This window comes from Trifolium pratense, linkage group LG6, assembly GCF_020283565.1.
Source record: "Trifolium pratense cultivar HEN17-A07 linkage group LG6, ARS_RC_1.1, whole genome shotgun sequence".
Classification (NCBI taxonomy): Eukaryota; Viridiplantae; Streptophyta; class Magnoliopsida; order Fabales; family Fabaceae; genus Trifolium; species Trifolium pratense.
In genome coordinates this window covers 35697537-35711434 of record NC_060064.1, presented here as the reverse complement: position 1 = coordinate 35711434, position 13898 = coordinate 35697537, and the positions used below count along the sequence as shown (strand labels likewise).

General features: G+C 34.5%; 3 protein-coding genes across 4 annotated transcripts; 2 read left to right on the top strand and 1 right to left on the bottom strand.

Annotated features, from left to right (window-relative positions):
• The first annotated feature begins 1492 nt into the window (after positions 1-1492).
• LOC123888808 (putative lysine-specific demethylase JMJ16) lies at positions 1493-7469 on the top strand. Of its 2 annotated transcripts, none has more exons than XM_045937993.1 (9): positions 1493-2057; positions 2915-3198; positions 3853-3924; positions 4025-4102; positions 4212-4721; positions 4802-5032; positions 5168-5335; positions 5873-6241; positions 6340-7469. In XM_045937993.1, exons 2-9 carry the CDS (start codon positions 2962-2964, stop codon positions 7165-7167), a joined length of 2493 nt encoding a protein of 830 aa, XP_045793949.1. In that variant the 5' UTR covers positions 1493-2057; positions 2915-2961; the 3' UTR covers positions 7168-7469. The 2 variants fall into 2 exon arrangements, with proteins under 2 accessions (XP_045793949.1, XP_045793948.1); XM_045937992.1 differs by having other exon boundaries at positions 1725-2032.
• A 706-nt stretch (positions 7470-8175) lies between these two features.
• Positions 8176-10587, bottom strand: LOC123889839 (probable arabinose 5-phosphate isomerase). Its single transcript, XM_045939344.1, has 3 exons — positions 9779-10587; positions 9254-9477; positions 8176-8827 (listed from the first exon to the last, which is right to left on the bottom strand). The coding sequence occupies exons 1-3, from the start codon at positions 10424-10426 to the stop codon at positions 8671-8673; spliced, it is 1029 nt and encodes a 342-aa protein (XP_045795300.1). The 5' UTR covers positions 10427-10587; the 3' UTR covers positions 8176-8670.
• A 385-nt stretch (positions 10588-10972) lies between these two features.
• Positions 10973-12357, top strand: LOC123889840. The gene has a single exon (XM_045939345.1). It carries the CDS (start codon positions 11161-11163, stop codon positions 12016-12018), a length of 858 nt encoding a protein of 285 aa, XP_045795301.1. The 5' UTR covers positions 10973-11160; the 3' UTR covers positions 12019-12357.
• The last annotated feature ends 1541 nt before the right edge of the window (positions 12358-13898 follow it).

The window sequence follows — 13898 nt, the reverse complement described above, 5'->3', positions numbered from 1 at the left end:
TATTCTACAGCTATAACGCACTGCATAACTGTAGAAGTCCAATTTCATAAATAAATAAGACCATACAGTTTTTGCAATCATGTATTCAAATTATTATATCGATATTCTAGCTCACGTTTTAATTGATAAATTGCAAATGAAATTTAGCTAAAGAAATGTCTAAACATGTTTGAACAAATCTTGATTAGACTTTTCAAATTTATTGACTAGTACATAAATTTCCTTGATGCAGAGTATCCAAATTGAAAAGCAATGAAGTGAGATAAAAAAGACATGCAAAGCTTGTAAGATATTGGGTTGTCTCTCCTTTTTAATATATGGTTTTATAGGTAGAAACTTTGATTAATCAATGAAACTCATAATCATGTGATTCTTGAATTATTTCTAACGCATTTTTACTGTGTGTTAGTTATTTGTCGGCACACTTATTGACATCATACCCACACCTCCACTCAACCATAGGCTAAGGTAAAATAGATTCTTCTACAATTCCTCAAATTTGCTTTTCTCTTTTTAGTGTCATTTTTTTTAATTCAAAACACACTTTTTGTTGAATGTTACATTGAGGAATTGATGGACAGATTCACCACAATAGCTAGCTTGCGGTTGATAAACACTAGAAAATGAAAGGGGTTCGAATAATTGAGGCTGTGATTCATATAATTGAGATGAGGGAAAATTTATGAATTTTATAAAAATATTTGGGGTCTAAATAATTTGTTGGAAAAGTTAACAAGTTAAATCCTACAAGACATTGAAAACCTTCAAATTTTATATCAATCAAACTCATGTTAATTATTAGTATATGTTAATTAAAAACGGCTAGAGAGATGTAGAAGTAATTATTATGTAAATGATCTCATATATGATTATAGTTTTTGGATATATCGAAATTGCTAACACATTCTCAAATCTCAAATGTTTGTTAATTTATTTACTTTTTTTTTAAGAAAAAATAATAGAGAAATGTTTGGTAATAGCATACTCGTTTAATTTAGGTGGTTAGAAAACTCTTTTAAATTTATCTTTTTTCAATCAAGTAGCTTAGCGACAAAAGTTACACATTAAGTATAAACAAAGTAGATGATATAGCTAGGAAGTGGTTCATGGACCATCATTAAACAATTTGAATAATTAGCTTTCTTCTTTACTAAAATGTCTGCGCAAGCATTTTTTTTAGATACAATTTTTTAAAAAAAAAAACTTATGAATTGATACAAAAGTTTATTTATTTGCATAAACTATTTTTATAAGCGTAAAAATAAATCAAATTCAAACGAACCCTAAGTTACAATTCAATCATTTTTTACTTTCATTCCACCTTAATACTCCCTCTAATCCCTTATATAAGAAAGCTTTTGGGAATGATTGATGTATCTGATCCATTTTTTAGACCAAATACATCAATCATTCTATCAATCTAAAAAGTAAAGATTTTTTTATATACGGAATGGAGAGAGTATCATATTGACTTGAATAGTACTTGTTTTGTGTGAAAGTATGTTACAACAACTTTCACAAATTTTAGAAATTTTCTCTTCCCACCCCTTTTTCCAATTTTGCCTTTGTATAAAAACTTCATAACGCGTTTTCCAAATTTTTCTAGTTCAAATTTGGAAAACACATTTCGAGTTTTTTTTCCAAGGAAATAAAAAATTCGGAAAACGCGTTCCGCAATATTTATTTAAGGGCCAAAATGGAAACCTGGGATAGAAAAGAAACACGGGGAGGTGGAAAGAGAAAAGTTCCAAATTTTAATCCCAAATTGGCCCATCAGAGTCATCAGACAAAAAAATAAAACAAAAAAACTGAGCAACTCAACTCAACTCAACGATTTGAAGTGTTTCACAGAACTCAACTGCCCGGAAAACACGCCAAGTGTTTCACCTCCGTTCTCCCGCCGCAACAAAGCCCGCCCATAAGGTTTCTCAATTTCTTTCCACCGCGATTTCCGGCCGTGGTTCTGCAATAGGCAACACAGCAGAGTTGCGTCGCAGTAGATCAGAGCTCCGCACCGCCATTAACAACATAGGTTAGAAGAACTGAACTTAATTATGGTAAATTCATTCCCAATTTACTACTACAATGTGTGGTTCATTTTGTTCTAGATCAATTTAGGCGCAAAATTTGTTAGCTTCTAGTCTCAACTTTAAATCATTTTCCACATTTTTCTAACTCTAGTTCAAAGCTAATTGAATGTGGAGTAGTTTATGTTTTAATGCATTTATGTAAAATTGAGTTGGTAAAAATCACATTTTTAATTCTCAGAAAGAAAAAAAATCACATTTTTAGTCAAAACTAGAAATCTTAGCTTCAAGTTAGAATTTTGGAGGCAAAGTTAATTCTAATAGAGAATATCAAAATATGTCAAAATCAATTTTATAGCTTCAGAATCAATTTTTTCTACTTCAACAATGGAACCAAACATGCATGTGTTTGGATCCGTGTTTCAAAACCACGAAATGTAAAACCGCGTCCCAATGCATGTTTGGTGTGAAATTCCTGAAGCTATAAATCCAAGCTTCTGCGTTGAATGTGAGAACCCACCGTGCAACCAAAAAGACGCTTAGCCTTGCACATTATAGCACACACGTGCTAGTCCGGAAGTGATAACGGATATATTTGTAACTTGAGTGGTGTCTATTGTTTAATTTATCTAGTAAGGATGTGAAATGTTGTTCATGTTGCTTCTTTGTTCAGATACATAACATCTACGTCATCAATATTTACAGTCGAATATTTTGCTTTTGGTTTCTTTTGATCTTTTCCATACTTTCTCTTCCCCTGCACTTTTTTCATCGTAATGAAATGCTTGCAATTATGTTTATGCATACTATATATTCTATTCCATTACTTCATTTTGTGTTAGAGTGAATTTTGTTTTATATAATATTTGTTTGGCTTTTGCCTGCAGCGGCGATGGAACTAGATTATTGAAGTAATTGTTCCAAAATCGAGAAGATGAGCCATCTTTCAATTCCGCCTGGTTTTGCATCCCTAACATCTTTTATCCTCAAAAGGGATGACAAGGTTAAGAAAACCAATAAGTCCGACTCAATTCCGACAGAGACTAATCCTGAGATGGATGACAATGCTTCATATAATCAGATTTATACACAACGGCCGTGGATAATAGAGGACCAGAGCAAGCGCAAACCTGAGGAATCTCACACAGAACATCTTCCTGGGGTTAAGTTGGTAATTTGCAGTTTTTTTCATTAATGATTAGATCCAGAATATTGAACCTGAAATGAGATGCATTAGCAAAAGTGTGGGAATATTAACAATTTGCAATGATCTTGGCCATTTGAAAAATCAATGTTGCTTTTGTTTTATATTGAGTAATGATTTTCAACAATGACTGAGACACCTTAACAACATATATGTCCTCTGGTGGTCGGAAAACTATAAACAACTGAAATGGTATTTTTTTGCTTTTACAGACAAATAGTGTATTTAATCTGATATGAGCTTATGTGATGTGTCTGGTGATTTGGTATAGAGTTGTAGGACTACTAAGATATTTTTCATGAATTAGGCAATATCTAATTATTGCTACCGGTAGAATCCACACACATAATTACAATAATGATTTACGCTTTGGATAGCTCGTAGAAATTAATCAGCTATCTTTTAGAACTTATAAGTTCGTTAGGAACAGTTAAAGATAACTGTATTCAGTCTACACTATAAATGTAAGAATATTGTTCAGTGTTAACTAAAATTAAGAACTTTATCTGCTTCCATCTACTTTCCTACATTTTCTTTCTCTTAGAACCTTTAAACGCTTTAATTTAATGAATGGTTGTATGCAGGCAAAATTATAATAGATTTAAACTTCTTTTTTTCCAGAATTCCCTTAGAAATTCTTCTCGTCCAAAAGGGACCACATATGGATGTCCAAAATGCAGTAATTGTGTAAAGGTAGATATGCCTTTCTCCTAAGCTTTCCATATTGTTTTAGAGATGACCACTTCTATATATATTTATGTTTGGTTGTTTATTTATCAAAATCTTGAACCAGGTAACAGCAAGGTGGCATCCTGAGGATGCAAGAAGAGAAATTCTGGAGGAAGCTCCCATATTCTGTCCAACAGAAGAGGTACCTACCATTTAAATGTGATACTATGTATTCACTCTCGTGTTTTTCTTGTGTATCTCTTGATTTATGTCAAAAAATGTGGATTCATATGGCTGTATACATCACGCAGGAATTCAAAGACACACTTAAATATATCGCAAGCATACGTTCAAAAGCAGAACCTTATGGAATTTGCCGTATAGTCCCTCCTACTAGCTGGGAACCACCATGTACTCCTGAGAAAAAGAATGTATTGGAAAACTCTGAATTTTTTGCTCGAATTCAGCGAATTGATGGGCACCAATTTCAGGATGCACCAGAAACTATGGCTAGCTCTCATGATACTACAGAAACCAAGAGAAGAAAAGTGATGAAAGTAGCCGCGGACTCTCATCTTGGTAATAGAAGCACTTGCACCCCTAATAGCGGGAATGTTGAAGGCGGTGACAATGAGACTGAACATGGTCCTAAATTCACTATCAAAACATTTAAGAAATTGGCAGATGAATTTGAAATCCAATACTTCAACTACAAGAAGAAGAAGAACTCAGCCATACATCTACAGCACTGGGAACCATCTGTTGAGAATATTGAAGATGAATACAGACGTATTGTTCAAAATCCAACTGAAGAAATTGAGGTATATTGATGAATTTAAGTGAAACGTTTAATGCCTTCTAAATTCTATATATTTATGTAATTCTGCTACATTTGTTCTAGGTTCTCTGTTGTGACACTTTGGAGGCTGGAGAATTTAGCAGTGGATTTCCAATTCCAACGGTTTCTGATCCTAAAAAGGCGAATACTTACCCTGAATATTTGAATTCTGGATGGTACTTAAAAAACATGCTCTCACTCCCAGGTTCTCTTCTTTCTTTTGAAAGCCCTGAAGTTGCACGCAAATTTTCCCCTAGGGTACAAGTAGGAATGTGCTTTTCTCCACTCAAATGGGTAATGTAATGTCATTGATTATTGCATCTTTGTTTCTTTCCTGAATTTTTCTGGGGAAAAACTTCCAGATAAAATTCAAAACGTAACTAAAGAATCTCCTGTTTTACTATCCTTTATAATTATTTGATAAAACAGAAAGTTGAAGAGCACCAATTATACTCATTGTGTTGCTTGCATTTGGGGGAACCCAAAGTATGGTATAGTGTCCCAGGAAGATTTGCTGCTGACTTTGAAACAATTTCGAAGAAGTATCTCCGAGCGCTAAATATGTATGCAGGACAGCCTGATACGCATGATAATCTGGTAAGAATATGATTATTTCTTTTATTGAAGTATTGTTTTTTCAGTGGTGTGTACTGAACACCCATTTATTTCTCATATGTAAGATAAAATTAAGCCTTTCAAATTGAATCTGTGCATGTATGTAATTTTGACAAATATCATATGACTGGTTAGAGGGATTCTTACTCTATTCGGCTACTCATACTAATTTCACTCATTCAGTCATTATGTCCCAAGTATTACCATTTCTGGAAAGTGCCTCTTCGTCATGCATGTTTTAATGCCATAATTTTCTATCGTTCTATATTATCTAACGAATTTGGATTTTAAAAGTTTCGTAGTCATACAAACTGCTATTTATTCAATATTTTTCTCAATATCTTTTGTACGTAGCTGATTCCCATATTTGAAGGAATGATAATTATGCGTTCTTTTGGTTCATCAACTGAAATTCAGTTGAACAATGGGCACTCAGATACAGGAGCATAGATTTAACTCAATGGGCACTATTTATTTGATATATGAAATATTGATTCTTGGTATGAATATTTGGTACAGGCTATGCAGTTATCCTGCTCAATATTGAAGGAAGTGGGTATACCAGTATATCGTTGTGTTCAGCATCCTCGTGAGTTTGTTCTTGTCTTACCTGGAGCATATCATTCAGGATTTGATTGTGGTTTCAACTGTTCTGAAGTAGCAAGTTTTGCTCCTCTTGAGTGGCTGCCACATGGGCAGAATGTAGTAGAACTATACTGTGAACAGAAGAGAAAGACATTAATTTCATACGATAAGCTGTTACTGGGAGCAGCAAGGGAAGCTGTGAGGGCCCGATGGGAAATTGATATATGTATGAAGAGCACGCCCGACAACTTAACATGTAAAGATGCATATCAAAGAGATGGGATCTTAACAAGAGCTTTGAATGTAAGTCCTTCAGTCCTAAATCCAAGATTCGATGAGATTGTTTATTAGTCAAATCTCATATTATATGAAAACTGATTATATTGGTTTCCTTTCTGTAGTCTCGCCTCAGGAGTGAAAGTTTGAAGAGGAAATTCATTTCCACTTCATTCAAATCACAAAAAATGAAAGAAAATTTTGATGCCAGTTGTAGAAGGGAATGTAGCATATGTCTGCGTGATTTATTCCTGTCTGCTGTTGGCTGTTCGTGTACAGATGACAAGTTTGCGTGTCTTGATCATGTGAAACAGCTTTGTTCTTGCCCTTGGTCATACAAAATTCTCTTCTACTGTTATGAAATCAGTGAATTGGAGGTTCTTCATCAAGCTTTGGATGGAAAACTAAGTGCAGTCTATAAATGGGCTAAAGAGGATCTTGGTTTAACTGTGCGCTCAGTTGCCACCAAGAGATCAAACGAAACCCCAGTAAAAGTAAATGATTCAGAAGGCTTGTTGAAAGAACCTATGTCGCGGTGGGCACAAGATGCATACAACAAGTGGAATCGGTGTAAATCGCAGGCAACACCAAATGCTTCAGAGGGGAAACAAAGAGAAAAGGCCTTCGAAGCCCAGCAGACCCCTAGTAGCACTCACAATAGTTCGTCCGCCGTTCATCCAATAAAGAACACAACTTTACTTCATTCAACAATATCAAACGACATCAAAGCTAAAGAGAAAATGGTGGGGCACAATTCTGTTGCAACAAGCATCGGCGGAGGAAGTAATTCTGCTGGGATCAAACCTGATAGCAAGGCAATTGGGGATAAGTTCCCGACTTCAAAGAAAGTAGAAGACCCAAAAGTTTCTGAAACTCCACGTTCGCGTTTCTTGTCTTTTGTACAGGAAAACATTTTGGTTGATGTTTCGTCTAGTTCTTCAGAATCCGATTAGGGGTAGATAGCTAATCTGGAAAGGAAGCTTACTTTTCAGTGTCCTCTAAATTCATTTGTGTGTGATAATATATTTTCATGCAAAGAGTGGCACTGGTGTTTTTTGGATGAAATATTCATCAAGAATTCCAGGTTATTGTAGTGTATACTAGTCGATATACCCGTGCTACTGCACGGGTTGCTTGCTGCGTTTGTGTATATTATCTGCGTTTGTGTGTATTATATAAAAGAACCAACACTTCTGTTCTGTCAGAAGTAATCAGAACCATTTGTAGTCTGAGTTGTTAACCATTGTTGTTGTAATTGTTGTTGTTTCTTCCGCATTTGATTCGCATGCTCCATTTTGGTGTACCTTCGTGTTTGTTGCAGCACACAGGAAGTTGCTTTCCCCATTATAATGTGGCACATCTTTATTTTTTTTTTATTATTTTTAGTGACAGGAATTTATTAGAATATGCTCTCTATTTTCCTTGTAACAAACTATATGTTCGTTTATCTTTAAATAATGCATAAGAAGCTTGTTCAGGTCTTCTTAGGGTCTGTGGTTGTTTTCATACTTTATTTTTCTCAAGAAAATAGTCTATTTGTTATTTTACTCACATTATTATAATAATAATAATAATAATAATAATAATAATAATAATAATGCGTCAAAAAAAAAAAATAATAATAATAATAATAATAATGGTCAATTTGATCAAAGCTGAATTTTTTACATGTAGCGAAGCTACAGAGTTTTTTAAAAGGTAGCAATAGTAGTTCATTTTTCAACTACTTTAAAGCAATCTCTTTGTATGACATGAGTTTAATTGTTAGCAACTAGATCGACCTTCATTTGAACATGTATTTATTTAACATTCTTTCTCAAATCGCATTGTTTTCATTAGATTTGATTCTCATACAACGCATGATTAAGAAATCACTTCATCGAAGTCAAGCATATATTTGCAGTGTTGTTTGTAATCTTCTTTTAAGGTGTTCGAAAGAAATTTCAAACGTGCGATTCAAATTAAGAATAATATACAACCATAAATTGATAATATACAAAAATCTTCGGTTACAGCAATATTTTACTTCCTGAAAGTACAACAACAATAGACACGGATATAGAGGTACAAAGCCAGGTCCATGAGGTGAGTAGGTCCAACATATTATCAAACAAGGGAGGAACTTTTCCCACCAAAAATACTTTTGAATGTACACATCCACAAAAAACCAGTGTTTGTGCTGTCTAGATATGTATTTCTGGACAAAAATACGGTGTTTGTCCTGTCCATAAATATACGTAGGGAGTGTGGGCGAAGTTGTTTTCATCAAATAATTTGCACCCTTTTGGATGAAAATTGAGTTGAAAAAAATCCGATTGAATCCTCATGTAATAGAGTTACAGAAGAACACCAAATTCCCACTTGGAATTGGGCGGATTCAAATGCAATAGCTAGAACTAGAAAGAATAATTCAATGAACGAATAGCGAAACAGGCTCTGTGATTAATCTCACATAATCATAACCCAGCTGAAACCAAACCATGTAACGTGACAATCCCAATCACGACATTGTCATCATCTATCACAGGCAAAAATTGGACTGGTGATGGAGGTGCTTCCATCTTCTTCATGGCATCCACTGCCATAGCCTCTGGACCAATAGTTCTCGGATTCCTGACATCCCAAAAACAAAAGATCAACATCAATATATTATTACATAGACCTGTTGTGGACCAAGCATCACATGCACAAATCATAAATTTGGCTGAAAATGAGTTGAATTGAAGTGATTTACATTTAATAATTTGGCTAAAAATGAGCTGGATGTATTGTAAATCATTGATTCAATTCTATGTAACACTAACCAAAAACTTGTATGTTTATTAAAATCATATTTCAACAGAGGCAAAATCAATTCTAATATTTTCCAACGCATGCGAATCTTTCATACATTGCTAGTGCCTGCAAACAAGAGATCTAATATAAATTCCTATTAACTTCCTAAGCAAGAGACCAGGCTTTTGAGTTTCAAAAATTATGACAGCAAAATGAAGATTAAAGTTTTGTAAGCGAAATCCTTCGTCAGATCTGTGTTGTTACCTGTTGCACATTTTCCCTACAGTGAGTTTGAAAATTGCTTCACCACTAGCTTTGAGAGTACGACGCAGATCACCATCGGTAAATGTCCCAATCAGACGGCGATCACCGTCTATAACAAGCAAGCATCCACATCCTTTACTTGTCAGCTCCACAAGCTGATCCATAATCAAATCAGATTCCTTACAAATTGGAAGCTCCTCATCCTTCTTCATCACATCTCTTACCTACACACAAACACAATCACAACCAATTAAATCTCATCCATAAATCGTTTTCGCTGAAACCTAATTGATCCAATTAATTCACCGATAAAAAACGTTCTAAATCGCAATCACACAACCACAATTTCATAGATCTTCAACTACATTGTGATCGCAATTATTTCCTTCAAATTGCTTTCACTAAAACCTAATTCAACAGATTAATTCACTGATCTAAATCACGATCCAGAACAACAAAATTGGAGATTCTGTTATTGCAATTTGATCATAAAACAGAAAGATCATACAAAAGAGAAATGCGAACCTTAAAGATGAGGCTCTTTCCGATTTTACCGGCGGGATGATTAGCGGCGTATTCATCCTTAGTGAGATTCCGTGCAGCCATGAGCGCAATTGCAACGGTATCACCAAAAACCATTTGAATCGCAGTAGAAGTAACCGGCGCAAGGTTAAAAGGACAAAGCTCTCTCTCCAACGGCAAATGCACGGTCATATCACACACCGTCGAAAGTGCGTTACCTTCAACGGAGGTAACAGCGATAAGCATCGCACCTTTAGCTCTAGCGCATGGAACAAGACGCAGAAGCTCCTCGGTGGCGCCAGATTTGCTGAGGAGAACGAGTACATCGCGATCACTGAGGATTCCGATATCGCCGTGGAGAGCGTCGACGGGGGAGAGGAAAGATGAACGGATGCCGAGAGAGACGAGTGTTTGAGAGATTTTGTGAGCGACGAAGCCGGATTTGCCGACTCCGGTGAAGAAAACGGTGCCGGTGGAGTTGAGGAGAGCGCGTGTGAATGCTAGGGTTTGGGAATGGTCGATGCGGTCGAAGAAGAAGTTGAGGTGGTTTTGTTGAGATTTGAAGAGATCGATGAGGGTAGTTTCGTCAATTAGACCGTTGATGGTTTGTTTGGGAGAATGGTCGTTTGGAAATGCCGGTAGAGAACCCATTTAGAGAGAGAGAGAGAGAGAGAGAGAGAGAGAGATTCTTTCTTTGTTTCTGCTATGTTATGTTCTGTGTATTGATGGAATATGATTGCATTGCATTAATGGAGGCAAGTTGGAGCTCCGTTAATTTACGCGGTAACGATTAACGAAGGAACTTGGTGTCGGTGGCGCCGTTAATTAAATTAAAATGTTTAATTAATTGCACTTTTTAGAGGTTTTTTTTTTTTTTTTTGCGGTGGAGTCTATTTTCTTTTTTTTTTTTTATGGTTTGGTCCTCAAAACTATGATTGAGAGGGAGTTAGAGTCATTTGATGCCAGAATTGACTTTCAAATCATATTAGGCGGTCTAGTGAGTCGGATATTGGCGGTGAAAAAATAGATGGACAAAAAAAAACATATCAATTTTTTTTAGAAAATTATGAATGATGTATATATGATAGTGAATTTTGTAAAATTTATTATTTGCACTATGCACCACTTAAATGTTAAACGTGATCTTGTCTTTACGTAGGAAATAAACTTGGTTGGTGATGGCATTGTGTTTGGTGGTTGGTCACATGCTGTTTCTCCTTCAACTAAATTGCCTATAAGTAGAGAGGGGTGCAACCAAAATCAAAAACCACATAATTCTAATATATATCTCCTTCATCTAAATCTTGATCATTTATGTGTCTATAATCCTTTCAAATCAACCAACAAATATAAGAACAAAAAAAGAGTCCAAGATTCCTTTAAACATGAAAAGAAAGCACAACAAAAGACTTTCACCTTCATCTTCACCATCATTTACCAACACCAACCTTAAAACAGCAAAACCTGCAGCGTATTTTGCACTCCTCTTGCTAACTTACACCTTAGGCTACTTATCCCACAATTCCAATCTCGACTCGTTCCAAGTCAAAACTCAATGCGCTAATCCAATTCCCCCGGAAAACACTCGCAAGACACTTATCGACCACATCTTCAACGGAACCTCACCGTTTACCGACTTTCCGCCGCCGCACGCAGCGGATAAGCTTTATCGCAGTAAAAAGGTCAAAGGTTGGGGTTCAAACAATGCAGTTTTTGAGAACCTGATTCATAAGGTGAAGCCCGAAATCATTGTTGAAGTTGGAACGTTCCTTGGTGCTTCGGCGCTTCACATGGCTAAATTGACTCAGCGACTTGGACTCAAAACTCAGATCTACTGTATTGATGATTTTCGCGGTTGGGCTGGGTTTAGGGAGCAGTTCAAAAACATAGGTATTATAAATGGTGACGTTTTGCTTTATTATCAATTTCTTCAAAATGTTGTTACTTTTAATCAAACCGCGTCGATTTTACCCTTACCATTTTCGAGTGAGCAAGCATTAATAAAGCTTTGTGAATGGGGTGTTTGGGCTGATTTGGTAGAGATTGATGCGAGCCACGAATTTTTGTCGGTATGGGCTGACATAAATCGGGGATTTTTAATTCTCCGACCCGGTGGGATTATTTTCGGGCATGACTATTTTTTTCCCGGAGATAATAGAGGGGTTAAAAGAGCCGTTGATTTATTTGCCAAAATTCACCGTCTTAAGATAAAAGTTGATGGCGAACATTGGATTTTGATTTAAAAGTTAGTTACTATATATGTAGTAGAGATCAATCTTCCTTAAAATTTCTTAAAATAATTAATTATAAATTTTCTCATTAAGAATAATCCCCTAAGAACGCCTCATCTTTGATTATTGTTAGATTTAATGTGTTTGTTGAAATATTTGGCCCAATAATTTCCGACAAAGATGTGAGCAACAGTGCAACACCATGAAGCAAATCAAAGGATTAGAAGGCATGGTTGATCTGACCCAATAGTTCCTCACCAAAATGATGTGAAGTTGTGAACAAGTTGTTGATTGATCTGAGCATATTGTAATGACAACATTTCATCAATAGAACAACAATTTGGTCTTTCATTGTACAGTTGTACTTTATCACTTTGCATTTTATTTTTTGCTCACTACATGTTGACTTGTTAGTGACTTTTAAATGAAAATATATATGACTTGTTGCTTTTTACACATGCAACGCATTTCGCCCTTTTAGTTGGCTTAACAAAATAAGACTAATATTAATTGTATAATAAAGAATTAAGAAGCCACCTTCCTAATATGACATCATTCTTTTACAAGAACCAATTCATTAATAAGATGGCATCAGGCAAGATGCATGAAAATAATATGGACTTCATAATGAAAGTCATCGAATTATATGTCTTTGGCAAGACCAAGTTATCTTATCTTATCTTATAAGTTATAAAACAAAAATAACTACTACATATTACTAGGAAAAAATTCTGTCCCATCACATTTTCTTTAATGAAATCTCAATCGTTTATTTTTTTCCACCATTTACAATTTTAATTATTAAAAAATAGAATTATAAAGGTGGATGATCAATACTTGAGGAGGTCCACCAGTGAACAGTTCACCAGAGGCAATCCTCAACCATATTAATCACTATTATCGTATATTAAGTTGAATTTATAAATTGTATTATTTTGTTTTCAATAGGTTTTTAGATGTTTCTACAGTGTCCCTACCCAAACAAATCATCTAAGTCAAGACACTAATAAAGATGATGATAGTAATACTTAAGGAATAGGGAAGATTATAAGCTAATTGATCGACTTGGTGAAATAAAACTTTTTTGTTTTGTAATTTTTGAGATTTGACTTTTTTTTTAATGTTTTTTACAATGAATGTAGAACTTTTATTTTTATTTTATTTTTATGTTTTTTTTATACTATGAAAGTAGTACTTATAGGTTGATATTTTTTACTATTTTGTAGTTTTTTTTTTAAATAAAGATTGAATTATATAAGGAGTATATACTTAACCCTTATAATTCAATGAAAAACACTTAAGATACTTTGGAAGCACTCTAAAGGATTGCTGCACCAATCAGAAAAAGTTAAATTAACATTGACAGTTATATTCTCTCTAATCAGCCTATAAACCAAAACAACGATATATAAATGATTTTGTCCACTATAGAAGATACATTGACACAATCACCTCTAAACAATTAATATGTTACTATTATATAGTTTGATATGGTGGTAAAACTTGGTAATAATGTTTAAATATGATCAAGGTTCGTTTGATTTTGTTCATAAATATATTTACTTTTAAAATATATACTTTTTTATGATATATGAATTAAAGATATAAAGTACCGTGGGTCCTATAAAAATGTTGATGAAACCTTTACCAACAAAAAAGTTGGTGGGTAAAACATACTACTAGAGAATAGAGATGTCTAATTAAAACCTAACCTTAGTAAAAAAAAATAATTAAAAGCTAATCTATAGTAATGGAGACTCGATCGTTGGTATAGCAATTGTAGCCATTATATTTAAATCCTATTCAACGAAAAGAGACCGTGGGTATAGGCTACTGACTGTATTCTTTCCGTAACACTTTATACGCAAAAATGCACTTTTTAGGTTACTTAG